Source organism: Equus przewalskii, chromosome 3 (genome assembly GCF_037783145.1).
Source record: "Equus przewalskii isolate Varuska chromosome 3, EquPr2, whole genome shotgun sequence".
NCBI lineage: Eukaryota > Metazoa > Chordata > Mammalia > Perissodactyla > Equidae > Equus > Equus przewalskii.
In genome coordinates, this window is record NC_091833.1 from 49,089,343 (window position 1) to 49,117,001 (window position 27,659).

Here is a 27,659-nt window from a genome sequence, read left to right on the forward strand (position 1 = left end):
TTTATTTCAGGATGTGAACATTTAGTGTGGTTTCGTATGGCACATCGTTTTGGACAAGGGTTTGGTGTGTGACATCACAGCAAAGGAGCTCTGAGTTGCAAATTGGGAAATTAATTTATGAACCCTCTGATTTAACTGAAGATAGAAAGACATATAAACAACAAAAGTTGAAACTAAAAATATTTTGGTATTTGGGAATGTCCTTGGCATTTTAATGATTTAGTAAGAGAAACAAAGCAGCACATAACAAGTGCAATACTCGATGATAAGCACTGTTAGAGAGTGTGGCACCACCTGGCGAGTGCCTCACCCAGACTAGGCTAATATTTGAAGGAAGGGTAGTTGTTATGCTAGGCTATTGCTACAGAGCCTGAACAGCTTCACCATGGGCAGCCACGGAGCGGCAGCCCTGGCTCCCATGTGCGCAGAGACCCTGGGCATGTACCAGCAGTCCACTCTGCAACCTCAAGCAGGGCCACTGTGTCCAGTTCAGAGACCAGTGGGGCCAGAAATTGGGAATCAGGCCTCTAGGAGCTGCAGGCAAGTGAAAGCGCAACCTCAGGGACCGATCAGAGCACAGCGGGACAGGGCAGAGCATGTGGACGTGCTGGTGTGTGTGTGCCGTGCCAAGGGTGTCCATGGCTGTGTGAGCTCATGTGGGTTTATGTAGGAGGGACCTCCACACTGCTGTGTCGGAAATCAGCCAGGAAGTCCAGAAGCTCATGTAGATTAACATAGGTCTATAGTATAAGTTTACATGTGCTTTCCTTCTTCCTGGAATGCTCTTCCCACAGATGGCTCACTCCCTCATTTCCTTCCTGACTCTGCTCATATGGCACCTTGTTGGAAAGGCCTTCCCTGACCACCTGAGATAAAATTGCTGAGCTGGGCCCCACCTCCACCCCCACCCTACCCTGCCTGCGTGTTCTCCATAGGCCAGATCACTACCTGACTTTTTTCTTTATTAATTGTCCCCTTCTGTAAGATTCATTAGGACAATGACTTGATTTTGTCCACTGAAGTTTCCCCACTGTCTAAAAAACTGTCTTAGCACACAGTAGATACTTGAAACTTATTTCTTGAATGAATGAATAATTTTATCTTTGCATCTCTAGCCCCTGACATATAATAGGCAGCCTGATTTGTATATAATATGTGATTATATTATTAAATAAACTAGTAAAATTTGGACCTGATTTCTCATTGGAATAATAGAATCTCACAGAGGTTACCTATCCCTGCCTACTTCCCACGGTGGTAATCTCGCCCTCTCCTACATTCCTGACTCCCAGACTTCATTCGATTGCTCTGGTTGACAAGGTGGTCCATTGTTGTGCTGCACCAAAAGCCACTGTGCTCAGAGCTCCACGGAGCATCCTTGAGCCTGCTGCACGAAATGCGAGCTCTCTCGGCGCAGGCTGCTTGTGGGTCTCACCCAGGGCCCAGCACAGAGTAGGTGGGTGCCCCAGACCGTGTTGTCGAAGGAATGAATACATGCATTCTGGAGAAAGAAAATACAGGAGAAATTATCTCATTTTAATTTTCTTTGAAATTGGCACTAATTCAGATGTAGCAATTATAAAAAGTACACAGTTTTAAATTAGTCTGTGTGTGTGTGTGGACTTTGGGGATTTTCCATCTGTCATGTCAAGCACTGCAAGACTCCTGAGTGCCCTGAGGGGACACAGGCCCACAGGGAGCAGGGCAGCGCCTGGGCACTGGGGCTGGCAGAAGACGCTGCCTGCAGCTCTCAGGCCTGTAGGTCCTCCCCCCAGGGTTCATTCCCATCAGCCTGGAGAACACACATTGACCATTATTTCTCTGTTCTTTAAGTCCTTCAGTGGCTTTCCATTATCTACTACAGGATAAAACCCAAACTTAGCCAGCACCCCGAGGCCTTTCTCAGTCCAGCATCTGCTTATCCCGCACCCTCACCATCTGCCACCGCCCTTCCTATCCCAAGGGCTGGCCGCCCGGAACCTCTGTTCCTGCTGTGACCCAGCGGCCCTGTGCTCAGGCCTGCCTTTGCACTTGCCCCTCGCTCCTCCCCGACCCCTCTGACCCGCACTGTCTGCCCCCAAATCAAAATTGCTGTTGCTGAGTCATGACGGGAACAGGAGTGGCTCTTTAATATTTTTTCATAATGCGTCTAAAACTGCTCCACCCTTTGTTGTAGCACGTTTCACCTGGAGTTGCAGCGTATATGCCTCATCTCCAGCTGCTCTCTCTAGCATTTGGAGATGTGGCAATGTTTTACTTATCTTCATATGGTGCCTAATAATAAGAAAAGAATGACAGCTTCCATCTGTGTGTCTCTTATGCTTCAGGCTCTATGCTAGAGGCCTTTCATACCTTTGCTCAGACCTTCAAAGGAACCTTGCAAGATTGGTATTATATTAATGCCATTTTATAAAGTAGGAAATGGAGGCTCAGAGAAGTGAAGTGGCCCAGTCAGAGCACCAAGCTAGTAAATGTCGGTCACATTCAAACCCAAGTCTGCCTGTACACAAAATCCAGGTCCGCTCCCTTGCGGTACAGTGTCAGTGGCTTGATACATGTTCCTCATAAAGGAAATGCCATACCTACAACATAAGATCACATTTCTTCTTCCCTTTTTTAGCAATCTTTATTGAGAAAATGTTTATCTGCTGTATACGGATTCTGACACATACACATAAGCAGTTGGTCATTGATTGACCCTGTAACTTTTAAAAAGCTGAGCTCTGATCCACTTAGAATTCAGCTCAAGGAACAAATAATTTTTGTGGCATAAATGCATAATCTGTTTTTTTCCCCAATAGACAAACAGCATTTTTTAAGTGTCTTAACGCCCCAGATGTACTTGACGTCTGACTTGAGTAGCTCGTCATTAACTGATTGACAGTATTTAATTTTATCCCAAATGAAAAGAAAATACCAGTCCTCGTGCATCATTTCATGGAAACATAATAGTAAAAGCCCTGTTATTCCCCTGGTGATCTGAAAGTGGGTTGAATAGCTATTAAAAGTAGCTGCAAGTCTTACTAGTGCTTTATTTTAAGCATAAGAACATTTCTCATACATTAGTGGAATCATTTATGATTTCCAGATGTTTTTTCATTTAATGAAGTATATTGCTAAGATAAATTTCCAGTTATTCTTAAAGAAAATCTTTGGCTCAGATCTGTGCTACTTGAGAAATATATTTGTGAATAAACACTTATGTTTATAATTTTATGAGATGGGGGAGTGACAATGGTTGGGTTTACAAGATATCAAAAGAGCAAGGTACAAAAGACATAATTTCAATGCAATTTCTTTTTTTTTTACATAAAATCACTTCTCTAAAATAGCAGCTTTGGGGGAGGGTTTTCTCATCCCCCAGCTATCCTAGCCCAGTGTAGGTGCCACTAATGAGCAAAACCAAGTGTAGCTGAGTATTTATATTCAGAGTAAATGAATAGTAGGAAAACAGGTGACACGCGTATTTGCAAGATATAAATTATGCATCGCTGACTTGCCAGCTCTTGGCTTTTTGCTTAAAAAAAAAAAAGCCATGTTCCCTGTGTAATTTTGGCTCATTTCCAGAGTCGGTATTTCTTACTGCTAGCCGCGATGAGACGCCAAACCCCTGTGCTGTTTGAATTTGCGCAACAATGCTTTAACTACCCAGTGCTCCTCCATAAATAGTCTGTCCTCCCCACACTCAGGGAGAAAACAACCACAGGAAATCTGGGAATGTGCAGCTAGCCCCGCTTAATTGATCTGTCTGAGTCTGCAGGGCCAGCAGGAGAGCATTCGTGTACACAGCCTCTGCTCCTGGGCTTGCAGGACTGTTTACCTACGGAGCAAAGAAGTCTGCGTGCAGAAGACACCATGTTGCTTCTACAGCCTTAGCAACAGCAGTAGCTAGTTTGTTGTTGTTGTTTACATTCTGGAGAGCCTTACTGCTTTAAGGAAATACAAACTCCTTTCCCTCATCCCTGGCCCCAGTCAGTAATCTGCAAGACTGTCAGCTGCCTGCAGTTATCAGGAAGAGCAGCCCGAGGCAGTCACCTTGTGTTTCTCACAGAAGAAAAGTTACAGGAGCGCAGATGGATGGTCGCTTTTTGCATGCGAGTGGCCAGCTAGTATCCAGGGGGCACCCATCTATGATTGTGATTTCTGTGCTGGGTGCATCAGCAGCTGTGGCTTGGGAGGTTTCGTGCTAAAGGAGTGGAATTGCTGCAGACGTTTTTGGGTTTTGGTGAGCAGTAGATATTTGGGGACATTGTGCTGTTATTGCAGAGCTCCACAATGAAGATTCAGGAGCATCCCAGCCTACCTGACACCAAACTGCAGAGGACTCAAGATGCCGATGACCAGCAGGAGAGCTTTGTCTCTGAAGTACCCCAGCTGGACCTGACTGCACTGTGTGATGAGAAAAGCTGGGAAGGTAGGTTCAAATGACACCTGGATGATTTAATAATGGAAAAGCAGATATAAATGAGCATGAATGAGAGGCATGTAGTCGTGTGGATGTACGAGAGAGAGCGCTATCCATGCAGACGTAGCTGTATTTCTAAATGACCGAAAAATCCTTTCCCTGCCATAGGAATGTGTCACGTTTAACACTGCCAGGAGTAATTGCAATCGAAGAAAGAAAATGTGCTTGCTCTCTATTCTAGTGTCACCTTGCTGTCCTTTCTTTAATTGTAACTCAGCAGGAGTGCGGATGAGTGTATGCGTTTTCCCTCTGGTAGTACCAAGCAGAGTAGAGGCAAGCGGTGTGCACTTAGGTGTAACTGATCTTGCCCTCCTGCACGCCAGCCGGCCTCCTTCATTCCTTCTCCCTCCCATTCTTCAGGAAGGATATTTTGTTTGTTTTTATGGGTAGGTTTTTAAAAATCCAGGTTAGCTAAAATAAAGGATTTGCTTATCAAAGAGAACACGGAATCAAAGTGCTTCTTGTTGAAAGCCTGTAATACAGTGTTTTAGATTGGTTTTTCTAGAGATTGTTGGCAAAAATGTTAGACATTGACTTGTAAGGAAGAAGAGGGAATCCTCCTTTTGTCAAAACTGTGTCAGGGAGGACGTTGTAGCAGTCCCGTGAAGCTGCTCCTCTTGCCCTGTCCGTGTCTGCATCCAACATATATCAGTGTGTACCCAAAATAAAGGCCCTGTGCCCTCTCCAGCATGTGTGTTTGAAGGCTCCACGGAGGGAGAAATGATGCTCCTGAGTTGAGAACAGCCGTGTGGCTTAACACAATGGCTTAGCAGAGAACCACAACTGTGAAAAACCAGCCTTTTTTAAAAGCACCTGGGTTTCCTTGTCTTCTCTGCCTCCCCCTTTTGTTAACTACAGCTATTCGTTGTGTTGATGATCTCAGGTGAAGGACCAAACGGTGATCCAAAAAGGACCATAAGGTGAAAAATAGCCCCATTATGCCCCTCGCGTCCAGGGCTTAGGGAAGCGAAAACAAACTGTTTTTTATTCTTGTTCTCCCTCTTTGCAGTCTAAGAAACACATTCTAGCTCTTTTCAGTAGTTGGATAGTGGACCTGCAATTCTGTGAGACCATCCCAGCTCACGATATGTTCACTGGGGGGGAAAAAAATGCTGGTTTTTTGTTTTGTTTTGCTTTTAATTTGATCCATCCCTGGGCAGTGTTTTGCTATTCTTTTGTGCAGTTTGAAGTAGTCGGGTGTGTTCCTAATTCATACATCAAAAACAACACCCCACCACCACAAAAAAGGTCCCATGGTAGCCACTGTCACCCAAATAACAGAAAAAAGCAGTAGCCAAAACAAATGCTGTATTTGGGTTTCAATAATTTGGTCTCCGCGTATCATTAACATAAAACTCTACATAAAAACTAGAATTTGGGGTCAGAATTCAAATTAGCCACATTATCCTGATGGTTTATTCACCAAAGGGGCAGGTAGATTCCTCCTCCTCCTCCTCTTGAAATGGATTCAGTTTGATTATTTTTATCTTGGTTAATCGTAAATTTATAATCTCTTCCAGCACACTTAAAGAGGCTAAATATAAAGCTGAAAATTTTCTCCAGAGTGGTTGAAATCTAACTTATAGGTTCCTTAAAACTATTTCATTACTTAATATGAAGAATTTTGTTCCAGAAAAATAATAATAATATGAAGGAACCAGCACTTTGTATGGGGAAACTACATGGAATAAAAAAGCTTATTTGGGGAAAAATACTTTTCAGTAGGCTTGGGAATGTGAATTGTGTTATCCATGTAATTTATGAAATGACTTGCTTTAACTTTTTTGGCCAGTTACTGCATTTGTCATTGAACTTGCATCTCTTAAAAATTTACATGGATTCATTTCAAGGCTGTTTTGATCATTTGGTTACTGCTTTCAGTGGCCATTTTTTATTATATGTCTATTTTAATTTTCCAAGTTACATTATAACAGTAATATAGCCATAAGTACAGTCAAAATAAAGGAATTTTTGCATAAAGGGTAGTTGAGATGAGAGCAATCACTAGAATATCACCTTTTTTATAACTTCAGTAAGAAACGAACAAAATGGTGGCTTTCCATAAGGAATAAACTTTGCACTAATTTAAACTGTGAATGTGAAACCAATGCAATTGAATATATAAATGGAAGTAATAGTTACCAAAACCGTATGAACCAATATCAGGCTGTAGGTCTCCTTTGCCAGTTTCCAAGCCAGCTTGTAGTGTAACCCCCTCTTTTTGGTTTGCTTGCTTGTTCTCAGTGCCCTCGCCATGGTCCACACTCTCACATCCATGTAGAATCGTGGAATATCAGGTGAGATAGTATTTAATGAGCAGCCTGCTGGCTACTAGCCCCTGCGGTGTGTGCTGCCATATGGGAATGAGGTTCTCTGGCTTCTGGGGCATATTGTATCAGGGGAGCAAAAGGGAAATAAAACTAATAAATAGATTCCATAGCCTACATAGTGTGTCCATGTAGGATCAAAGTCTAACCATGCTTGTTGGCAGATCAATGATACATGCTTTATCTTCTTTTTCCCCCTCTATATGTAGCTATGTATTAGGACGCATTATTTGATCTATCCACATGACTCTATTATTATTGTTATTATGGTTTCCACTCTCCAAAATTAAATGAATACACAAATCAAATGTACTATTCTTTGTTAGTTAAAGCTCTTAAGAGTTGCATAATTAGGATGTTCCCGGTCAGCCAATTCATGTTGATTTCAGGATATCATTTGTGGAAGTGCTGAGGTTTCAACACTAAGCTATCTTATTAGACTTGTCCTGGTGAAATTAAGTTTAAAAGAACATTTTTAAAAGGGCATAAAATACTTAATATATCTCATCCATCACTTACTACTTATAGAAAATAACTTTGAAAGGGAAATTCTCTGAAGGAATGAGAAAGAAGCAAGAGATCTTAAAGGTCTTCCATTTGAGCCTTCCCATTATACAGATAAAAGAAAGCTGAGGCCAAAGGAGGCAAAGTCATGATTCAAGATAACAAAGTCTCCTAACTTGCACTTGGAGGCCTCTTTCTAAGCAGTGCCAGTTAAGCAAGAGCCAGACGCATCCTGAGTTCAAATCCTGACTCTACCACTTAACTAGCTTTGTGGACAAGTTAGTGAACATGTCTCAGTTTTGGCCTCAACTTCCCCATCTTTAAATAGGTATAACAGTAGATAATAGTGAATAATAGACACAGTGGTATCTACTTAGTAAGTTTGTTGCAGAGATTAAATGAGCTAATATGTGCAAAGTGCTCAGAAAAGTGTGTGCACATAGTAGGCACTATGCGAGTTTTAGCTGATGTTGTTACTATCTTCCATAAATGTTTCCAAGTATGGTTTCAGGAAAAACCAGCCTAAGTTTGCCTTCTTTGAAAGCAGAGCCCAGTTCTGCCTAATGACCATGGATGGCTCTGAACGCCTGAGAGAAATCAGTAATTGTTAGGTCCTCCACAGATTTACCAAAGATGATCATGCACACCATCCTCCCTTCTTTCTTTCTGACTCAGGATTGGGGAAATGGTGCATTTGAACAGCCCTCAGCTGGGCCCTTAGCAGGGACTTACGATAGCCTTGTCAGAGATGGAGAAGGGATAGTAACTCATTAAGCAACTCATTCAAATATGCAAATGTGTGGCTCGAAGTCAACACGAATGGGGGTGTTCTCATTAGTAAAGTCCTCAGCCCTCCCCCGTTCCACACATTTATTAATGACTTAAATGGAGCTATTGAGGGCCTGCTTATTAAATTGGTAAATCGGGACAAAGCAGACACATGAAATTTAAGGGTTAAGTTTGGATTGATAAAGCTGACTACTAAGGTTCCTCCTAATTCGGACAGTTTGCAAGACAACTTGACCAATTTAATAGGACTACCATTGTGCTAAGGTTAAAATTTGGAACCACTGAGGAAAATTTTATGAAAGGATTCCCCAAGTAAAGAACCTCCCACATGAGGATTCCATCTTTTCATGTCTGGGGTGTACAAGTACCGACAGTACTGAGTAGGCTCCTTGAAGGACGGTATGACATCATGCCAGGTAGTAATAACTAAATAACATACAGTTGGAAATGAGATGTGGAAAACATCAGCTTCCTTAACTCTGTACAGATTTCTTAGAAATAAATCATCTCAGTAGCCAGTTGTCTTTTGTATAGTAAATGGATCCAGCCAGGTAAGCAGAGAGCAGCTATGTCCCAGCGACCACATTAGCGTTAGTCAGAGCCGTGTCCTGCCTTCCACAGTGAATTTCCTTTATTTCCATGTGTACTGAAGTATCTGAATTGGAACTCCCCCAGGATCTAGTCTTCTTAATGCTTAGATAGCAAGCATACGGCTTTTCTCTCTGTTATTTCTGACCTTCTGTGATGTCAGCTGACCTGGGTGGATTAATTTTTAATAGAGAGACATGTCCTACTTCTGTGTGAAAAATTGGTCCAGAATCCAATTTGGAGCCTCAAATCTTTTCTGTTTTCTCTTTGAATAATTTTCTTGCAATATCCTTGTCTGTTTCATTGCTCTTAAATTACTGGTTAAAATACTTCCCCAACTAGCAATTGCAAATGTCACCCTCAAAATTGAGAATGAATGCACCCTCAAAACTGGCTCTCTAGGCAGGTGATTCTTTGGATGTACTATCATGTACCACACTGGTCTTTTTGGTTCTTATTTTTCTATTTGAGTGCCAACTATCAAAATAGGAGCTAGCCTTATATTTTTACATCAGTTTAGACTAAAACAAAGGAATAGTGGGCTTTATTGATTCTTTAGTTATATTAAGCTATATGTTGCATGTAATTTTATAACTCTTTTGAATAGGAGTCTTAAACTGTAAGACTGTAGAAGAAAAGGAAAGAGAGAAATCATATAAGCATTTCATGTCTTGTAGGTGAGAAACCACTTCTGTTCTACATGCAGACTAATGTTGAAACATCCCTTCTTATTTTGCTAAGGTTGAAATTCATAATGGTTTTACATTTCTCATTTTTAACCAGATGAGTTCATTCATGGTAACTATATGATTTAAGAGAAAATGTCACCCATAAGCTAGAATTTCTTAAGCTGTATATTTCATATACCACTGGTGACACTAGGAAAACGACACATTTGGTCTTCTTGTCAGTGAAGCGATTGGTCAAGAATGGAGCCACAAAATACAGCTGCATTAAAAAAAGGAAATCTGATGGATGGCCCTGTGTTAGTGACAAAGCATCAACCAAGTGTAACTCAGTCCTGTGATTAATATTTTGTAGTTAATTCAGGATCACACAGTGTCTTCTACTGGAGACATGTTTGCTTAACAGTCACAGAGACACACTCTTTTTGCAAAATTATTTTTTTTAATTTTATTTTTTAATTTTTCCATTTTCTCCCAAAGCCCCCCAGTACATAGTTGTGTATTTTTAGTTGTGGGTCCTTCTAGTTGTGACATGTGGCATGCCTCTTCAGCATGGCTTGACGAGCGATGCCATGTCCACGCCCAGGATTCAAACTGGCGAAACCCTGGGCCGCCGAAGCAGAGTGTGCAAACTTAACCACTCGGCCACAGGGCCAGCCCCCTATTTTTAAAAAAAAATTTTTTTTTTTTTAAAGATTTTTTTTTTTTTTCCTTTTTCTCCCCAAAGCCCCCCAGTACATAGTTGTGTATTCTTCGTTGTGGGTTCTTCTAGTTGTGGCATGTGGGACGCTGCCTCAGCGTGGTCTGATGAGCAGTGCCATGTCCGCGCCCAGGATTCGAACTAACGAAACACTGGGCCGCCTGCAGCGGAGCGCGCGAACTTAACCACTCGGCGACGGGGCCAGCCCCCTTTACTTTTCCTTTTGCAAAATCTTTTGTATACAGAGACCACATAGTTGAAAACTTAAGTCAAAGATTAGTTGTAACATTTTTAAAGAGATATTCCACTGGGTTCAGACAAATTAAAGGGCTTCAGGATCTAATGTGTCACCTTTTCAAATTAAGTTGTGATGCGTAGAAATGTCAGACTAGCCAGCACAGCCATATGCCAACATCAGCATCAGGCTGTTTTGCCGTGCCCTCTGTCCCCGAAAACCACCTTGCCCCCCTGACACCCCTCCCTGTTTTGTTCCTGGTCAGTGTGTGGTGTGCTTATTGCATGCTGCATTACCGTTCAAGCCATCTGAACCATTTTCTCGCTCTGGCTGCAGAGATTTTAGTCCTTGCAGAAAATTACTGCTGTCTTATGAAATATCATGAAATAGAAGACACAACCTGGTCGGCTTAATAGCTCCATTTTCTGCAGCTGAACACTACATTTTTATTATTTTTCTAGGGATTACTTTCCACTCACCCTGTCTTCCCTCACCTCTCCATCCGTATTTTACTCTCTTCTGTTGGCACTTCTGAGCTGCTCAGATCTGAGCCCTGCCACTGAGGAGGAGCCAGCTGATAGCGTTAGCACAAATGGTGAAGCAACTCCTGTTCGTCTCCAGCTTTAGCCCAGTGCATCTGCCAGCAGTCTCTGCCACTTTTGGAAACTCAGTAGGCAAGAATCTGTCTTTAACACTGCTTTCATTTTTCAAAATATTTATAGTATTGCCTGTGTTCCCAGATAACTTGGTACGCTTTAAATTTTGAAAACCTATGGACCTCATTCCATATAAGGTTGACTTTTTTTTAATTAGTCTTCTTATCTCTCCTACCACGCTGTGGGGTCTTGAAAAATTTCAGACAGTCGTCTTTGCTACTGAAGCACCTGCCACCTTCTAAATTGCAGCGCTGTCCTGGGGGTCGGGAGATTTGGTTGCTAGTCCCAACTCTTGTGATTGATTAGGTATTTGCTCTTAACTTCTTTGAGTTTCAGTTTCCTTATCTGTAATCTCTTGGGCTGAATTAGTGGTTCTTAAACCTGACTCCATTTAGGATCATCGGGCAGTTTTAAACGTGTTGGGGGGGCTGGCCCGGTTGTGTAGTGGTTAAGTTCATGAGCTCTGCTTCGGTGGCCTGGGGTTTGCGGGTCTGGACCCTGGGCGTGGACCTACACACGGCTCATCAAGCCATGCTGAGGTGGCGTCCCAGATACAAAATAGAGGAAGATTGGTACAGATGTTAGCTCAGGGCCAATCTGCCTCAGCAAAATTAGAAAAAAAGAAAAAGTATGTATATGTGTACTGTATATCTGAGCCCTCACATAAAAATTCTGTTTAATTGGGTGGTGGGAGTACCTTAGGAGTTATTTATATCTCTCTCTGTGGCACTAATATGAAGCCCGGGGTGAGAAATCACTAGATTAGATGATATATGAAGTTTCAACCAACTCTAATGTTCTATGATTGTAATATGATATTTAAAAATGAAGTACTAAGAACTTATTTAAGATGATTTTGTAGATTTTATAAATACCTTGATAGCTGAAGGAGCAATTGTTCCATGAATCAAACTGGAGGAATCTCAGAATATAAGATCATGGCCAGATTCCAGCCTTGTATAAATCACAGTAATCCACATGTGTATTTAAAGCATAACTTTTTTTTTAATGTAGAGAGTATTACAAATGAAATACCATACATCATCTCAGATCTATCTTTAAAATATGTTAGATAGGATTTTTTTTTTAATGAGAAAAGGAATATATTGAGAGAAAAGGAATATATTGAGATAGGTCTTGCAGTAAATAGAATAAATATCACCCTATTCCCTCCCCAAATGACAAATCAGGATTTTGTGCTGAGTATGTTTTTTTCTTAAAGACTGTCTAAAATAATTTATATAGATTTGTCCTTTGTAAGGTGTTCTTTTTTTTCTTTTTTTGGCTAATTTATGTGTGCATCTTACTTTAACTGTAGTCTTGAGTAACTTCTGAAGTTTCGAGTGCAAAGCATGCATCTTAAACTTGCTAATCCCACCACAGTAAGCAGAAGCACACGAAACAGCTTACTGAGTGACCTCAACGGAAGGCACGAACTTCTAAAGAAATGGGCTCTCACACGATGAATGTGATCCCTTAGTTGTTTCAGTGGAGGGTGTGTAGCCGTGATGCCAAATCTCTCCCTCCCTGACCCTCTGGCATTTCTTTTCCATCAAGCCCTCACGTGGAAAAGCTCTTGTCAGTGGTCTGCAGGGCAAGTTGGAAGCATACACTGTTGGCTCCCTTCCTTCAAGGCTGTTCCTCAGGGCAGCCTTAGCAAGTGAGGATGGAGACAGAGCCGGTGATGGCCATTAGATATACTTGATGATTCTGGTCAGGGCATAGTGTCCCTAGGCTGAACTGTAAATCTAAAATGAGAAACCGTTCAGTGCCTCCTGAATTCAGTGCCTCGTAATGCATTCAGAAAACTTGAGAAGCAATTGTGCTTTCAAGGATAATTTTGACCTCTTCCACTCGTTATTTTCCAGAGCCCATCCCTGCTTTCTCCTTGTGGCAGCAGGGGAGCGTGGACTCTGACGAGGCGCGCCTCTCCCCGCAGGCCGGGCGCCTGATTCGTCAGCTTCTGGATGAGGACAGCGACCCCATGCTCTCTCCTCGGTTCTACGCTTATGGGCAGAGTAGGCAATACCTGGATGACACAGAAGTGCCTCCTTCTCCTCCAAATTCCCATTCTTTCATGAGGTGTGTTTCTTTGTGTTGCTGATAAGCAAGTGTATCACCCCTGTAACGTTAGAAAGGTTAGGGATGTTGCTGATGGCTAGTAGTTTTTTAATTAAGTTATAAGTCTGTGGAGGAACACGTTTGAAAGTCTCCATCCTAGTACACAGGCCCTGTTGTAATTTTTCAGTTGAACTGTGGCCCAGCTACAACCTCACAGAGCGAATTTTCATTAGCATCTCCCTTCCAAAGCACTGTCACATTTAATTCTGAAGTCTGCACCTCACATTTCAGTCCTGACTTTGCTAATTGTGAGTGTGAGCTGCAGAAGATAAGACCTGTTCATAGGTGGGACATACAGAGCTCGAGCTCACAAAATGAATTAGTGGTCAACATTTTGTATTCGAGAGGATGGAGACTGTTTGGACGTTCTCCCTGCATGCCTTGTCTCTCATCCCCGAAGCCCCTGCCAGCAGGCTGACTGCCCTCGGGGAAACTGACCCACCCTGTGCCCCTCACAGGCGGCGCAGCTCCTCCCTGGGGTCCTACGATGATGAGCAAGAGGACCTGACACCTGCCCAGCTCACGCGAAGGATTCAGAGCCTTAAAAAGAAGATCCGAAAGTTTGAAGACAGATTTGAAGAAGAGAGGAAGTACAGAGTAAGTGCCTCCCCGCAGGCTTCTCTCCGCCTCCCCTCTCCCCGCCCTGCCAGCCCCTCAGCAATGTAGAGAAGCAATAGAGCTTAAGGGAGATGTCCAGGGAATCTCAAAACAAAAGGCAATAAAAACTGGGTGATAAACCCCAAATATCATGGATCAGCATTTTCTTGAATATTTCCTTGCAAATTTCCTTACATATTCCTTTCATATTTCTTTACAATAAACTGAATGCTTTAGTCTACATTTTGTAAATTTACCAGTGAGCAGGAATGGGAAAACTCATTAAATGAAGTCTCATTTGGCTGAAACTTAATTCAAGATTGTCTTCACCTCATTCACCTCTCAGCTCTGTCCTTAGTGTTTTCCTCCAGGGTGGCAAAAGGGCACTGTCTTTGGTGGTTGCGTGTCAAATATCACAGATGCCTCTGCTTTCTATTCTGTTTGTCTGATGGGTTGAGCCCTACAACTACTGGAAAGGGACCGTGGGTCTCATAAAAGTCTGTGATCGTTCAAGTCCAGTGTTTTGCCTCTGAGAACTTCTTTGAAAGCATCAAAAATCACCAGGTGTAAAAAAGGATAACAGGATTATCCCTGCGAAGTTTGCTCTGACTGATCAGCGTTTGTTTCCTATCCCCATGGAACTCAACTTTTCCTTCCTGTTTGAAACCAACTGATCATCAAACTCTTCTTTCTCCTGCTCCAATTCCAAAGCATTTACTCTGGATTTCCTTTTCTCAGCCTTCCCACAGTGACAAAGCAGCCAATCCAGAGGTTCTGAAATGGACAAATGACCTTGCCAAGTTCCGGAAACAACTTAAAGGTGGGTGACGGTCTGGACCTAGGGTATGGCTTCCACAAAATGATCCAGGCGCAGAGTCCGTGGGCTCACCGAGTGCCAAACGGCACTGCTATAACGTTCCAGAAAAGACGGGTTCCTTGAAGCGGCTTCCCAGTGCTCTCCGTATTCAGGGGACGCCTTCCCCATGTCTTCCCATGGTCTTAATCCCAGGGCAGTCCCAGAGCAGCTAAGATGCAAATTCTGCAGGCTTTTTTCACTTCCTGAAGTCACCAATATAAGGATGATGGCTTCAGTTCAACACTTAAGTACCTGTTTATTCCAAGGTTTATGTGCTGTGGTGTTGGAGACAGCGTAGAGACACGAAGATGAATCTGGAAAGGGTCCCTGTCCCTCAAAGAGCTTGCTGTCCTTTAGGAGATAGAGTCATGTAAACAAGTAAGCAGAATACAAAGTGACAGAATTCCAAGAGGAGGTATATGTCATATAGAGAAAGTTGGCCAGTGGTTGGGTGTTAGATCAGTAAATACCCTTAAACACTAAGAGAACAGTGTAGGAGGACATCTGCCACATTCTGAGAAAGCAAACAGGTTGGTGTGGCCAAAGCATGGATGCTAAATAGCTAAAGCTTTCTCAGGAATTAGTGTTAGTGAAACATCCCAGACAGTCTAGGAAGACGTTATCATTATCTCGGGTTTTACGTAATAACCTAGAGTTTTCAACTAATATTATAATTAGATAGTCTGAAAAAAGACAGGGCTAAGCAGCTGTTAACACCACAGAAAAACAATGTGTGTTCAGCAGACATCAATTCTCATATAGCTCTACCCCTAAATCTTTTCAACTAGAGTCAAAGCTAAAGATATCTGAAGAGGACCTAAGCCCCAGGATGCGGCAGCGAAGCAACACGCTCCCCAAGAGTTTTGGTTCCCAACTTGAGAAAGAAGAAGAGAAGAAGCAAGATTTGGTAGATAAAGCGATAAAACCAAGTGTTGAAGCCACACTGGAATCTATCCAGAGGAAGCTCCAGGAGAAGCGGGCAGAAAGCAGCCGTCCCGAGGACATTAAGGTGTGCTGATTCTGTGAAGGCCCCAAGCTGACTGCTCATCCTAAACCATTCCAGTCAACATGGTAGAAACACAGGGCGTGCACATGGATCCCAATGGGAAGAGTGATGGAGTGACTCCTTTTTAAACCTCCCACTCCCACATTTGCATACTCTTAGATGTCTAGAGAAGCAGATGAAACAACTTTAGAGGGTTTTAACTGTAGGCACTTTAGTTTTTGACTAAAAACTGAAAGCAGGAAACTCTATTGTACAGATTGCAGAATGAACTTGTTTAGGTTAATAGACGGTTTGGTGACTCTGACGTAGGAGGATTACAGGCAAACCTTTGGGACTGGTAACCTGTAACTGTGGTCATTGCGTGGGCCATTCACCTAAGCCCCGTGTACCTCAGCCTTGCTTACCTCAGTATTCAACATGCCTTTGCTGCGTGTGGGAGATACAAGTGGCTGACGATGATTCTGCTGTGCTATCCGTATTTCCAGCAGGAGGTCAGGAATAGCTAATTCCTATGTGGGCTTGGGGTAGAGCTAGGGACTGGAGCTAGGCATAGAGAGCTGTTGTATGAGGATTCTTTTTAACTTGAGGAAATTTGTTTAACTAAATAAAGAAGTTGGAATGTTCACAAATGTTTCCCCCTCCTTCATTTCTCTATCCTTGTGTTTATACAGGATATGACCAAAGACCAGATTGCAAATGAGAAAGTGGCTCTGCAGAAAGCTCTGTTGTATTATGAAAGCATTCATGGACGGCCGGTATGTGAATAGACTGAATTTTCTGATTGGGGTGAATTATCTGCCTTTAGAAATGGATCTTCAAATGTTCAGTATTTTGCAAATGAGGTTCCCTAATGTTTAGGAGGTTACTATATATTTTCACCGTAACTAAGCTTTCTGAAAGCTAAGCCAACAAGAGAGTTTCACTGTCTAGGAGATGCTGAATTTAATTGAGTTCCCAAGAAAAATTAGTTTGCAACTGAAATTTAGATACTAGTGTCCTGCTTCAAGGGGAAATATGGTGGAGGGCGTATAGGTTGGTTCCCTGTCCCCAGGTCTGTCCCCAGAAGCTGTCACTGGCTGTAGGCATTCTTATCCCTAAAATGAAAGTGTTAAATTAGAATGATCTGCCCTAAAATTCAACCCCTGCAGTGCAGTTGCAGCCAATGTTTGTAGAGAAGTTCCAGCTGCCCTTCAGAACCAAAAGTGTGAGCAATCTGGAACATGGCTGTGCCTTTTCATCACAACAGGAAGCATCGGGGCCAATTTGTTGTTCAGCAAGCATTTATTGAATGTTTGTCTTTAGTCCTGGGGGAGACGGCAGCATGAGAGGCTTCTGCGCTCCTCCGTACGGAACTTGTGATCAGATATCCTTGTCAGTTACTCTTAGTAACCTTCTGTTCAGAATGTTGTCAAGAACCTAGTACAACAAATTCTTAAGAGCAGGTATAAAGAAGCTTGAAGTTTATGTTCACAGAAGGATTTTTTTATATAGCCAAAAAGCGTAGGTCTCCTTTCCAGTCTCAGCCATGGCTATAGAATGCAGATAGTATTTTCATCTAAAATATGCTCTTTTAAATAAAGAAGCTTCCGGAATAATGCGCTGGACTCTAAAGTCTGTGCAGGCAGAGATTCTGGGTTTTGTTCACCTAATGGTGAACCGAATCCTCAGCATCTAGGGGCAGAACTGACCCATAGCACATGCCCAGTGAACTGTTGGTAGAATGCATCCTCTACAGTATTTTGGTTCTGAATTTATCAAGTTTAAACTTAAAAGAAGAGAAAAAAAGCTGGAGCTGATGATGATTGATTTTGCTGGCGGCCTGTCCCTGAAGTGGAAAAATACTGATGCTCTAGGATAATGGTCATGTTTCAAGCCAAGTTTTGTTTTGGATTTTTTAAGGGCAGTGAACCAAGTAGTAAATGCGCTGGCGCTCAGATGTGTTGTGAAACTTTGTCCTTCTCTCCTGGTTATTCAGAACGCACAGAGGTAGAACTGAACTTCTAACTGGGAGAAACCCCCTCTCTACTGGGGGCTCAGGGCCTTTGAGTATCTCGTCCCCGACCCAAGGCAGGCCTCCGGGAAGGAGGTGGGAGTTGTGTGTGTCCCTTCTTTTCATTGTCTGGATGAGGGTTATGACGTGATAGATGCCTTTAAAGACTTCCTTGCCTCTCAGCTGCCTTCTAACCTCGCTGCCGGTGCAGGGTTTCGGGTGCCGTGGTATTGGTTGCACTGACACGGATTCTCTCATTCTGCCTGACCTGTGGCAACCTGCGGGCACTGGGATGGGCAGACCTCGATTCAGAACCCGGCCCTCTGGAGACCAGCTCTGTGACTTTGGGCTGCTTAGGTAACCTTTCGGAGGCTCAGTGCTTTGTCTGGGTAGTAGATGTCTGTTGTAGGTTGTCATGGAGACTGAATGACATTACAGACACACAGACACACACACATTTACCTGTAGGGTGTCTGCCACTGAGGAAGAGGGGTGGCTTGGGGAGGGGAGTGCACAGTAAATGGCAGTTTTCACTTCTGTTACAATTATTTGGTCTGCTCTCTGGGGCATACTTCTTATTAAATGATTGAACCGGGGAAAGAATGCACATTTTTTAGCACTCTTATCATTAGAAATATAAAAGATCATTATTCCACTGTTTTCATCATTTTTTCAGATGAAGGAAGAGCAACTTTTTGGGTCCGGATTTTAACATCTTGTAGGGAAGGGAACAAATGCTCTAGGAGGTTTGAGAGTCGTTTATTCCTGGTCCCAGGTCAGAGACTCTGGAACATGATGCTCCAGCCTCCTCAGGAAAAGCAGAGTTCATTTGACATCTGGCCAGTCTGAAAATCAGAGTGAACTTTTCATTTGGAGATCTGTGGTGTTGCCGTGGACCCTGGACTGTAAATACTGTTGGGCAACACTCTTCTTAAAAGAAAAATACATGTACTTCCAGAGCTAAATTATCATTCCAAACCCCAGGTTTTTTTAGAAAAGCAGGTGTCAGAACTCATGGGTTTTTGCTGAGTCTACAGATTCTGGTTTAAAAGGACCCACCAGCTATTGAAATCATGGGCCCAAACAGTTATCTGCCGCTTCTATACACTTTTTAACCAGGCTGTTTGCTTTCACAAGGCACTCTACGGACAGAGACATTTTTGAAGAACAAAAACACACTCATTTACACACTGGCACATAAATCCCTATTAATTATTATTAAAGTATGTCATCTTCAATATGGAAGGATCTAATCAAAAGACCATGGCAGGGAGAGAAGTACAACAGGTAAATGCAGCTCCCTGGGTCACCTTCTGTATAGACCACGCCTCGATGATAATGCAGGGGGACAGAGAATGGGCTCCCTGATCAGAGCTTCTGGGTTCTTCTGGAGTCTCTACTTCATTCGTATATTTTAATCTTGTGTTTTAGAACCTTGGAAAGTAACATGACAATAAATATCCCATGCCCAAATTTCAATGCACATTCTAAAACCATGTAGAAATAAATACTTTCCTTTGGTTATCTGCTGTTTGGGGTTATCTGATCTTTGCCCAGTCAGCCTACTATTTTTACCTGATAATGAGGAAGAGAGGGTTGCCATTTTCCAAGTCATTGGGCCAAGAATGCAACAGCTATAAGAATCCATCTCATTTGTCTTCTCCTACTGGCAGTTTTATGACTCAGAGGTACCCCTCCACACACAAACTCAAATCACTTTTTGTTTCACTAAGAAGATTTCGAGGCAGTGTAGTTTCTTGTCTGTCTGTGGTGTGATTCCTCACAAATGGCACTTCCAAGCTAGTGTTCATAGCTAGAGATCTCGGTGAATTTAGTATGAGCAGAGCTGTCAGCTTGGAAGGCAGAATTATTTACATTAAGAAGACAACTTGGTCAAACCCTAATAGAGGATAATGCTACATGTGACACTGTGCTAAGATCCTACTTCGTGTCTTACTCGTTTGTGAATGGAAGGAAAACTGGACTGGCAGTCAGCAACCCTGGGTTCTTGCTCCAGATCTGTTGCCTTACACAAATCATTACACTCTCCAGTACTGAGCTTTATCAACTTAAAAAATAAGGCTCTGCTAGCTCCAGTATTCCACGGTTCTAATATTATCTTTATCTTCCATAAAAACATCAATCATTTTATTTTTCACCTTTGTGGCACTGTCCAGGTAACAGCAACCAAACTGATGCTTCAGTAGAGAAGTTTTATTTGAGGCTAGGACAAAAACCATGACGAAAGATAAAGGCAGGCAAATGCGGTTGTCCAGTCAGGCCTTGGTGATGTCTGTTCAAGACTTGCCTTCTTGAAGTGTGGATAATCCTTGGCTGGTGTTCCCTTTGTACCTTGAAATATTATCTTTGAGCAACCAAATAGAGTCCAGTGGATGAAAATTTCTTTCAATCAAAAGCAAGCATAGAGTGGAAGCGGCTGCTTTTGCCCGTTAGATCTTCATGTCTAGGTTTTTATGTTGTCTGGATTTGTGGGCAAAAATACATCTCAGTAATAACCCTATTTCCACACATTGGAAAGCCATTCAGAGCTACCATTTCAATGAAAAGTAAACAAAGGTTTGAAGCAACAGGAGTGAAAGCATGTTGAAAAGACAGTGCACTACATGCTTGGCCTAAAGTCATTTCCAGGCAATGATGGATCATAAAGATTTTCTAACCTGAGTTCTGCAGTTTACCAGTCAGGAGACTGAGGCTCAGAGAACCTCATCTACTCATTCCAAAGCCTGTTCTTCATCAGTAGCTGAATCCCTGGGCAGCTGTGACTCAAGAATAGAGATGTCAACTTCCAAACAGTTTTCCCATGGTCCACTTAATATCAGCCGGCCCTTTTACAACAGTTCAACCAACGTCCTGCTTTGTTTCTGTAACTGTTGGTTAGATTTTGACTCTGCTTACAAATCCAGCGCTGATAATTGCCGGTGACATGGATGTATGATGAGCGAAAGTTGTGTTAACTTTTAGTACCGCCAACCCTTTGGCTTCAGACGTATATCATGAAAATAATTCTGGTATAAAATCAAGTAGCCTTCCATCACCTCAGACTTAAAGATCTTTGATATTTTTGGTATTTAGATATTTCTATCAAATGCCAGAGTTAGCTGTGATGGAATCATAAGGAGTTTTAACTCTCCATAGTCAAAAACTGGATTTTATCAGACCTCTCGCAGGTGATTAGTTCCTGAGGCTCATCAATTAAAAACATGAGTGGCTCATAGAAAATCTATATATCAGTATCACACGCCATAGAATTAAACCAGCGATCCTCTTCATCTACTCCAACTAGAAAATTTGGTTTTGGAACAAAGAATTGGAAAGGAAATTGATTTCTGTCAAATTTGTCATCTCTGGCTCGTTTTACCAGCTAATTCTCCTTCTAAAATCCAAAGTCTCCTGCAATCCAAAATGTTTCTGCCAAGCAACTAGCAATAGATGGCTCATCCACAATGGGGAAATGCTGGCTCCATTGTCATTATTTTTATTTTTAGTATGTCTTTTGATCACTAAACCATCTATTGTTTATCTTGCACAATAATATTTCACCACATGTCATGTGTTGACTATTAGGATGTGCCTTAACCTCATCTGCAACTCATTAAATGGATTAAACGTGTCTTGTATTAAAAAAATTATTGCATGTGTTCCAGTCCTAAATTTTGTCATTATACATGTGAGCTCGTACACAGGTCACTCCATTTCTATTGCTTAGACTTATTTGTGGCTATTGTTGAACTTTTGTTGAAGTATAACACAAATACAGAGAAGAGCCTAAATTATAAATACATGTCTTGATGAAGTTTCACAAAGGAAATACATCCAGAGAATCCAGCATCCAGATCAAGAAACAAAATATTGCCAACCCTCCAGGTTGCCCCCTTCTGGTCAATACCATGACCTCTCCCCACCAAGGAAAACCATTATCTTAACTTCTAACACTGTAGAGTCAATTTGCTTATTTTTGAACTTTATATACGTGGAAGCTTACAGTATGTATTCTTTGGCATCTGGCTTATATTACTTGGCTTTCTTTTTGTGAGATTAATCCATGATGTTGCGTATAGCTGTGGCTCATTCCTTCTCAAAATTTCCTGTGTAGTATTCATTTTGGGGAACATACCTTATCTGTTCTTCTATTGTTGGGTATATGGGTGGTTTCCAGTTTGCGGTTAATAGAAATAGTGCTGCTGTGAGCCCTCTTATATATGTCTTTTGGTGAATTTAAGGCCACATTTGTTTGGTGTATACTTAAGAGTGGAATTGATGGGTAATATGTTCAGTTTCAGTAGATACTATCAAATAGTTTTCCAAAGTGTTCCACCCTTACCAGAGTTCTAGTTGTTCCAGAGAATTCCTGGAACAGCTGACATGTGATGCTCTGTCTTTTCATTTTCACCATTGTGGCAGGTGTTTTGTAGTAACACCTATGGTTTGATCTTCAGTCTTTTTCATATAAAATGATTTCTGAGTTCCCTTCCAGTTTTGACAGTCATTTTTTATGAAATGCCAATTTTAAAACTCTTTGCTACAGTAGATAGTAGAAGCAGGGAAATGCCATCCTCCTTTTAATATTGTGATCACGGGAGGAGATAGAGATAGAAGATTATTATTATTGCTGATGATAGAAAATAAATCCACAAAATGTTTTTGCATAGTGGCAGTATCCTACCCTAGCTTGTGAAGTTTATCCAGAGTTCCCTTATTGTTGGTCACTTTGAGAAAGGCAAATATAGAAGGCCACACAGGATAACCCATTTATGCATAATCCAGAGTCGTCTTCACAGTTGGAGGCCCAAGAGGCCCGTAGGAGAAATGGTCAAAGCTAATACAGCTTGCCCTTCCGTACCTCTGAAACTCTTGCCTTATTACGTGCTCAATGGAAACAAAATGCAGAAGACAAACAGCAGCCGTGGAACAAAGATACTTCATCTCATTCACCATCTAAGTAAACAAGAGAAATGCTTACATACCTGTGAATTGGGCACACCTATTTATGTTTGAAATATTCACTCATTTCACAGATAAATATTATGGAATATCTCCATATATCAGGCACTGAAATAGTTACCAGGGATACAAAAACACAAACTCCTGGTCTGATGGGGCTTAAAGTCTAAAGGAGGAAACAAGTGTGTCAACAAATAGTTACTGTAGAGTGTAAAAATGTGTCTTCATCCGTTGGGGCTGCTATAACAGAGGACCGATGATGAGACTTCAGTGGGGTCCTCTGTACTTTCTCTAGGCCCAGAGCATGCTTGGGCAGCGGGGAGCATGCCAGCAGGAGTGGGCTTCTCAGGTCTCTTGTTCTTCCTTTCCAGGTAACCAAGAACGAACGTCAGGTTATGAAGCCGCTATATGACAGGTACCGGCTGGTCAAACAGATCCTGTCCCGGGCCAACACCATCCCCATCATTGTGAGTGCACCACTCTCTGTTGTCGATTACCTGGTTGAATGGGCCCTGGCTCTATTAACAGGGTCCTAACCTGCTTTCTCTTTGAAGAATAGGCTTTAGTAGTTGAACCTGCTGTTCATATCTGTGGCCCATAAGCTTGAGAAATGAAGAATTTATCAAAGACTTCTGAGGCTTCCTTTGCCAAAAATGAGCAAATCTGAAGCTGATAGAATATTTTTTCTTTTGGGAGATGTGCTTTGGCTGTATCCATCCATCTGGCATGTACTGGCCCGACTCCCCCACCCTTCCTCAGAGACAGAGCACCAAGCAGACAGGGCTGTGCTTTCTCCAGGCCGCTCCTCCCCAGAGAGTGACTCTCTAGTTAACAGTCTCTGCTCCCCCTCCAAAAGAGGGATAACCCTTTGGGAACCATATCCAGGGAGACACCCTCAAAGGAATTCAGGAGAGAGAGCCTTCTCTTTTTGGAGGATGCAGAGAAGTGTAATTTGGAAGGAGATGGGGGGAGGCTAATGATTGTGAAGTTGCTCTCAGTGGCCACTGTCCTTGGACTTAGCCACTTGGGGCTGTCAGTTTTGATTTTGACAAGATTAGGGAGCACAGCTTGCCCTCAGCTCTAGGAAAGCCTCTCAGGCTCTGGCCAGCTTGCTGTCCTCCTTTGTCCCCATCTCGGCTTTTCTACCCCAGCTTGAGTGCAGTGTGAACGCCCTGCCCATCTCTCGGGGCATCGTTGGCCTCTGCTTCAGTGCTCTAATCTCCAGGGACCTGGGGGCTGCTTCTGCTTGGTTTTGGACTGGCAGACACAGCCTCGCTTTTATGTTTCATTGAAATGCATATTCATCTTATCTGCGGTTCTTCTATTCCTGCTTTAAATCTCCTTGTGTGTTTCCAGGCCTAAGATATGGTCTTTATATGTCTTTTAACAGTGTATGTGTTCATATGAATGAGGGAGGGTCCAGAGACCTCAGGCAGGTGTGTTTGACGAAAGCTACTTTTCTAGAAATGTCCTGCAGAATAAATTAGTAAGCCAGCCAATAAAAGGATTAAATCTAAGGCATCATTTTCATTCTCCAGCTGGGAGCCCTTAGTGTCCCTACATAGGGTGAATGGGCAACATCTGTCTATGGCTTGATGAGCTTAAAGCTCATGACGGTTCAGATGTCCTGGTAGCCACTGTGCTTGGGGAGGAGCGATGATGGGGAGGCGGGTGTTTCTCCTCGGGTTTTTCCTGCGTGCGTGTGGTTAACATAGTCGGGTGCTGTCCTTGCTTCCCTGTGGCCCCCTTGGTTTGTGCGTGTGGGCTCTGAAGTGAAGTATCGACTTGAAGAAGAACTTTGGTTGTTTCTGGTTTTCCTGGGAAAGTTTGGGGGGAGGGGTTGGAGCACCTAGTTAAAAGGCCGTCCTAAAGGCCGGTGAGACACAGGAGGCAGCGAGCTGGCGGGCGAGGGAAAGGAGTTCGCCATGTAACCTCCCTGTTAACGCCTGTCGCAGGGTTCCCCCTCCAGCAAGCGGAGAAGCCCTTTGCTGCAGCCAATTATCGAGGGCGAAACTGCTTCCTTCTTCAAGGAGATCAAGGTGAAGACCTCCAGCAGCTAACCACTTGCTAAATCTGCGCCAATTCCCTCCCTTCCTCCCCTCCTCCCCGAGGGAAAGGGGTTGATTGGGCCCTCCGGTGATGGCTTCCTGTCGTGGTCCCTAAGCATCAGTAGCTGCGTATAACCGACTTGAACAGTTCCTTCTATTTATATTATAGACCAGCTGATTTCCTTCGTGTCATTTCATTCCCCGCTTTTTGTTTTTTTGTTTGCTGTTAGTTTTGTTTTTAGTTTGCTTTCAGGAATGATTGTTTTGTTTTGTTTTGACAATATTTTTTGTTTGGGGTTTTTTTCTGCCATTTGAGGAATGGATTTTCTATATTCCAAAACTTTGTTAAATTAGCTCAATAGGGTAACTTTTTTAAAAAGTCTCATTTACTGTGTTTATAGAAAAACCAAAATTAACAAAGGCAATATACATGGCACACAATAGAAAATTACCGTTTCTTAGACAAATGTCTAGTTGTCTCTGACAGATTTGCTGGTGCTGTTCCACCCGCTCTTCCTTCCTCTTACCTTTCCTCCGCACGCTGAGTCCTCAGTGCTGACTTTATGATCTTTCTTGGTCTGTGGATGTGGTGCTGTGACTGGCCATCACGAGAACACATGCTCTGATTTTTTCCCCGGAGCTCTTCTGGATTTTATACAGAGGATCCTTGTCCTCAGGGCTCCTTTTGCTAGAATGGGGGGTATTGTCTGTGCCCACAGATCTCTGTGTCTCTGAAGGGACCTAACTGGCCTGGGCTAGGGTCAGCCTCTGTCAAGGTTTTTGTTTCTAGACATCTGAACAAACTGGGTGGCCTCCTGCAGGGCTCTCGGGATGAAAAGTCAAGTCACTCATTTTTTAAAAGTCAGTGATTGGTTTTTAGCAGTTAAATTGGAAGAGGGAGTAAAACCCAAGGCAGAAGTGAGTTTTAAGAGTTTCACTTGTCATATTTCTGTGACGATTCCAAGCCTGGAGTAGTCCTTTACTTGCTGTAGTTAGGAACAATTATTTCAGAATACGGGGCCTCGTTCCCACCGAGGGACACCAATTGAGAACCGCTCCATTTTCTTGCCTGATTCTCATCATTCTAACTGAGGTAAGGTACCAGAAGCTGCAAAGTCTTGTCTTTTATTTATTCTCTTCCTTTTCTTACTTCTTAGGGGTCTTAAATATTTCATATACCTAATTTTAAGGTATTAGGTATTCATATTATTTTAAATAGAACTTGTTTTATGAAAATGCTCTAAATGTGAAATCTAGGCAAATATGCTATATTGTATCTTAAAAATGAGAGCTATTTTCTTACAATAAGACTTGATGTTGATGAAAGAAGACAAATTTTGTCTAGCTCGTCATTTCGCACATGAATTAAATCACCATAATTGAAGAAATTTGGGCAATTGTCTATATGAAAATTAGCATATTTATCTTAAAAGCATGCAATAGGACTATTATTAGATAATAGTGTTCTTTAACACACCCACAATATGACACTTAATAATTGCTTCAGTAAACAAATGGAAGCTATACTAATAATGCTCTTTTTAAAAGAGGACATTCTCCCAAATCTTATCCTTGAGCTTATTTTTTGTTTTTTTCACAAGTATATTTTGGCCGTGGCTCTTCTGCTGGCCCACATCATGGTCAGAATTTCAGATAATTTTGCAATGATTACATTGCTTTGGTAAATAGTGTTGTCTTTTAGTTCATTTTGTTCCAATTGGCCAGGCTTATTAGAATTTATTTGGATTGTATAATTCTTGGCAATTCTGATACAATTTAGGATTTGGTGGTTTTTTTAAAAACCACCCCTGGTTTTAAATGCGTAGGGAACCAGCAGTATATGAAATAGAGCCAGCCCTGGATCATCCAACCCCAAAACCCTAGGAATCATCTAGTCAATAGTCCTATCCACATAAGAATTTCTACTGAGGCTCACCTGACAGATGAGAGACACTGTCCTAAGAAGGGGTCCATCCTCAAGCTTGAAAAGTGTATAGCAATGGGGAGAGTGAGGTCACTCATTACATGGGCAAAATATCAATAATTGCTAAAAGCTTATCTTGTATTATTTTATAATTATCATTTTTAAAATTATAAAATTTAAGATTATATGATATAAATTTTAGAATGCATAATGTTTGATAGCTATAAAATATCACAATTAATGAAAATATTTAAAAATTATAATAGCCATATTTATTAGTAGTGCATTACTTCCTACTTAACAGGCTTAGTTTTACCCTCTGGAACAGCATAGAATAAGCATCCTGCTTCATCCTTGAGAAGACTTCATATATTTGCAGCCACCTGCCCTGCCCACTCCCACCCACACCCTGTGAAAGTTTTTTCTCCAAGTTCTTCTTACTACTCCTCTTGAGAAGTGGGTTCCAGACCCTCCAGCCAGTGGCTCTGCTCTGGATGCACACCAGTTTATCTAGATCCCGCTTAGAAACTGGTACCCAGAACTGAACTGTGTTCTAGCTATGGTTTAACCAGCAGGACAGAGGACCAAGGACTAGCCCTGCCCTTGGTCCGGACAACTCAGGCCCTTCAGGTCTACAGGGCGGTCATGCCGTGACTCTTGAGGTCCTGTGAGTTCATTTTAGTCTTTGTGGGGCAGGGGTCTCAGCCTCAGCACTGTGGACATTTGGGGCTGGGTAACTCTTTGTGTGGGAGGCTGGCCTCCACCCACTAGATGCCAGTCGTGCGCCAGAAGCACCCCTCGCCAGCTGTGACAACCAGCAATGTCTTTAAACATTACCTAGGGTCCCCTAGGGGGCAAATTCCCCTCTCCTCCCCCCCGCCCCCGCTGAGAACCACTGCTCGTGGCCCTGTCTCACTGTTGCTGTGTGCGATCTCCCGCTTCCCTTTCCACGGACTGCTTATTGTCTGTGTGTCCTGCTTTTTTTTTTCCAACCTAATTATAGGACCTTGAATTTTTCCAATTACTTTTCATTCTCTATTCCGCCTTGTGAAACAGATTAAATCTAATTTTGTATTCCAACATACCAGATGTCCCTACACACTCTGTACCTCTGTGCATTTTCTGAATGTGCCTTTTGTGTCTTTATCCACACGACTGGTGCATATTCAGGCAGGGTCAGGTCCAGAGCCTGCTGTGGCCTTCCC

The 27,659-nt window shown here is 42.5% G+C and overlaps 1 protein-coding gene across 19 annotated transcripts in view; it reads left to right on the top strand.

Moving 5' to 3' along the window:
- Positions 1-27,659, top strand: part of FAM13A (family with sequence similarity 13 member A) — a 314,872-nt gene that overhangs the window by 276,819 nt on the left and 10,394 nt on the right. For 11 of the 19 annotated variants that reach the window (XM_070614305.1, XM_070614308.1, XM_070614307.1 and 8 more), the window contains 8 exons: positions 4,267-4,414; positions 12,819-13,032; positions 13,530-13,668; positions 14,407-14,488; positions 15,313-15,533; positions 16,202-16,285; positions 22,854-22,949; positions 24,438-24,521. In XM_070614305.1, coding sequence (XP_070470406.1) covers positions 4,267-4,414; positions 12,819-13,032; positions 13,530-13,668; positions 14,407-14,488; positions 15,313-15,533; positions 16,202-16,285; positions 22,854-22,949; positions 24,438-24,521 — 1,068 coding nt within the window. Of the gene's footprint in view, positions 1-4,266; positions 4,415-12,818; positions 13,033-13,529; positions 13,669-14,406; positions 14,489-15,312; positions 15,534-16,201; positions 16,286-22,853; positions 22,950-24,437; positions 25,624-27,659 lie in introns of all 19 variants that reach the window. The other 8 variants (XM_070614309.1, XM_070614312.1, XM_070614301.1 and 5 more) reach the window with 2 other exon arrangements.